At 45.0% G+C, this 3,771-nt stretch overlaps 1 protein-coding gene across 1 annotated transcript; it reads left to right on the forward strand.

The window, feature by feature from the left end:
* The first annotated feature begins 245 nt into the window (after positions 1 to 245).
* hoxa11b (homeobox A11b) lies at positions 246 to 2,209 on the forward strand. Its single transcript, XM_069656565.1, has 2 exons — positions 246 to 998; positions 1,977 to 2,209. Exons 1-2 carry the CDS (start codon positions 389 to 391, stop codon positions 2,207 to 2,209), a joined length of 843 nt encoding a protein of 280 aa, XP_069512666.1. The 5' UTR covers positions 246 to 388.
* Positions 2,210 to 3,771: the final 1,562 nt, after the last annotated feature.

Here is a 3,771-nt window from a genome sequence, read left to right on the forward strand (position 1 = left end):
CTATAATCACGATTGTGTACAGCCACTTTGATTAACCCTATCGCGAAAAACAACCCGTGTTTACAATATTTCTCCCTCTCAAAAAAGCCCAAACTGTGTCTGTGCGTAATTCCATCACAGTATTTTTCCTTCTCCATACAGCCAAATGTCTGCTTTATAAACTCATTGACTCTTATAGCCTACACGTTGAGGCGTAGGCTATCTGTCATTTTGTGCCAGTGGTCACATGGCTTTGGCCCTCAGGAATGGATAGAGATGGATCCCCACGTCAGCTTGTACGTCTAAGGATTTCTGCTCCAGCAGTCTGCCTCAAAGTGACTGCAGGAGCGCAGCGCCGCGCAGGAACTATGAGCGGGTTTTTATAGGACGTTTTTCCAAACGGCAGAATATGGATTTTGATGAGCGGATCCCTGCTTCTAATATGTATTTACCGAGCTGCACGTATTATGTCTCCGGAGCAGACTTCTCCGGTCTGCCTCATTATTTAACCCAAAGCCAGTCCTCTTGCCCCGTGACATACCCCTACCAGTCCTCAGCGCTGCCACAGGTCCCGTCCGTGAGAGATGTTGCGTTCAGGGACTATGGGATTGATGCCTCCAGTAAATGGCACCACAGCAGGGGGAGCCTCACGCACTGTTACACCGAGGACATCGCGCACAGGGACGGCTGGACGACCCCGACCTCACGGGGGGGAGAGCTCCTGGTGAAAGGCGGCTCCGGCGCGAGCCACTCCAGCAGCGTCACCACCCCGACGCCCGGGGGCTTCTACGGCAGCGTTGGCAGGAACGGCGTCCTCCCGCAGGCTTTCGACCAGTTCTTCGACACCGCGTACGGGAGCGCGGAGAACAGCACGACGCCGACAGCACAAGCAGCAGCAGCAGCAGCAGACACGGACAAAACGAGCCCCGCTCCGGCGCACGCGGGCTCGGACTCGGCGGAGAGCTTCAGCCCCAAGTCTTCCTCCGGGCACAGCGAGGAGAAGCGGAGCAGGAGCAGCAGTGAGTACAGCCTGCTGAATGCAAGCAGGAGAAACATCTAACGCGCTGCTCTTAAAGCGTTTTATATGCTGTTTTATAAGCATGGAAGGTTTATGGAGGGCCTGCAGATTTCCCCTATAACAAAACTATGTTAGAAACGACAAGATCACGTGCTTGGGATTGAAATTGGCCGTGAAGACTTTGGCGTTAAGTTTGTCTTCCAAGATTTCAAAACAAATCTCCACTTTTTCTTCTCCTTTTGTGTGCGTAATCAAGCTTTTACAGGTATTCTGCACACGTCAATTAAATCAGGCCAATCATTTTATAAATATTATTTAATTAACAATCTTAACACAATAACAAGCATCTGTAATCTTCCATATTTGTGTCCATTAGAGCATAATTAATCTCTTCACAATATTTCTTGTCACGTGTGTATATTTGGCTGCTTTATTTGGTTTATTCCGGGTTGACTGAAGTGAACTGCTGAGGCATTTCTATCTGACTGTGGGCCAGATTCAGGCTTAAACCCTGCTGCTTATTTCCAGATAAATATTTACGCATTCATCGGATTTGCGAGGATTTAATTCAACAACTGCTTTCCCTGGCATTAGCCCCACTGAGACTAAAACAACAGCTCTTTTACGCGCAGTGAAATCAAGAGCGCGCAATACAAGCATATCAGATACATGATACCCATGACTGTTTGCGGCCCTCTCTCTTAAAAACCCAGCCAGTATGGGTTTACAGATTTCACTAAGTTTTCACAACTTCCGACATGCAATCCCTCACGTGCACCACCATCAAGTCCAGGCTTTGTTTACAGATGAGGGTCCTGCAGGCCTGAGAGGAGGGAAACACTTGAACTCCAAAGCTCACGCTAGACCACATCTGCTGCTCCAAGCAGGAAATACGACTAATGGTTTCATGTTCTTGTGGTGTGTCTACAACATCTTACATGTCTTTTTTATTTTATTTATGTATTTATTCCTCTTTCAGGTGGCCAGAGGACGCGCAAGAAGAGGTGTCCATACTCGAAGTATCAGATCAGGGAACTGGAGAGGGAGTTCTTTTTCAGCGTTTACATCAACAAAGAGAAGCGGCTGCAGCTCTCGCGGATGCTCAATCTGACAGATCGCCAGGTGAAAATCTGGTTTCAGAACAGGAGGATGAAGGAGAAGAAACTGAACAGAGACCGTTTACAGTACTACACCACAAACCCCCTGCTATAAAGACTGAACAAAGACTCACGTGCAGCAATGCAAACCCCACACATCGACATCTTACCTGGACAGAATGGCGAGTTTTTAATGTGCCAAACTTCATAAAGAATTCTACTATTTATACACTATTTTGTGATTAAACATTATTATTATTATTATTATTATTATTATTATTATCATTATTATTATACCCAAATCAACTTGTGTGTGTTGTGCGTAAACGGGGATCCATGTGTGTCTAAATTTCCTTTATATAATCTAATAACGCACACATTAAAGACTGTACTGCCATTTAAAATACTTTTCTTTTATTTAATTTCTTCCCCCCAAAATTTACGCACGCACAAGCAACTTCTGGCCAGAAATCTTGACAACAAACAACTTGTTTCTCTTATTCTTTTAACTTTACTGTACAAATACAGCTCCGGTGACTGGACAACTCTACTTGTGTGTTTTGGAATTACTATCAAACCTCACTTGACACTTTTGGCGCTGATCAGCTGCCTCTTCAACTCAAGTCGGTGCTGCGTATAGTTAGAGAATGAGTTAAGATATAATCTGATACCGCTTCATGCATTTTAAGGCTGATATTTCACATGTACGTCTGACCCGCTGTGCCAGCTTTGCTGATCTCTTGGCCGTAAATGTTGGATTAATCTCGAAGGCCAAACTATGATAAAAGAGCAAACCTCCCCTACAATGAAACATAATCCCATATTTTGTTTTATACGCCAGCACGTGGATCGCATCAGGTGCATGATATGGGGTTCTGATGCTTTTTATTCCCTCATGGCTGGAAACGGGATCCACTGCAGTTATTATTTGATATCCATTACAGAAGCGTCTTTCATCTCTTCTGAAAGGCTGAGTCCTGACCTAACGTGACCGTCAGGCTCATTGAAACAGTTATGACACTTGTTTGAATGCGAACAGACGTAATTCTGCCTCTTTGCAAAGAGTATGGATCTATTTGAGTGATTATGATCTCATCAAAATAGCTGTTATAGTTTATCCACTTGAGGTCGGCCTATATGTGGAGCGTCAGACGGTGACGTTAGTGGTAAATAAGGAGGGTTACCAACTCCATGTCAGTATCTTAATCTGCACAATCTTTTTATTTATAATCTGGAGTTGTTTAATTACACTTTCCTACATTAGATAAATAAACAGGATATTAATTTGCCAACCTGCAGAGGAAGGTAAACATGAACCCCTCGCGCGTAAAAAGATACCAAAGATTGGGTTCAGGTGGCTTTATATCCACCACCAGTCCCCCTAAAAACAACTTGAATGGCCTGCCATAAGCTAATAAGGGCCCTGATGCCCTCCTTATACCGTGCATCCTGTGAGGCTCCCAGGAATTCCGCTTTGATTGCTGCACATCCTCCCAGTTGCTCCAGTAACTTGGCCATAAAACGCGGATTCGTCTGGAGCATTTGGAGTGTAGTGCAATAAAGCGTCTGAGACCAAGGTTATTAACTGTGACTAAGGGGCTGAAAAACAGCGGCTGGGAGCATTCAAAGCTTGTGTCCACGGACCTTTGCGGCGTCATTCGTTTCAGCATCTTATCA

The sequence above is a fragment of the Semicossyphus pulcher genome, unplaced genomic scaffold (assembly GCF_022749685.1).
Source record: "Semicossyphus pulcher isolate SPU_LCO1_2020_fin unplaced genomic scaffold, fSemPul1.0.p SCAF_9, whole genome shotgun sequence".
NCBI lineage: Eukaryota > Metazoa > Chordata > Actinopteri > Labriformes > Labridae > Semicossyphus > Semicossyphus pulcher.

Bases quoted from the DNA above. Each gene is read 5' to 3' on its own strand.
- hoxa11b (XM_069656565.1), top strand. From the start codon at position 389: ATGGATTTTGATGAGCGGATCCCTGCTTCTAATATGTATTTACCGAGC. The intron at 999-1,976 runs GTGAGTACAGCC...TTCCTCTTTCAG, and splicing joins GAAGCGGAGCAGGAGCAGCA to GTGGCCAGAGGACGCGCAAG.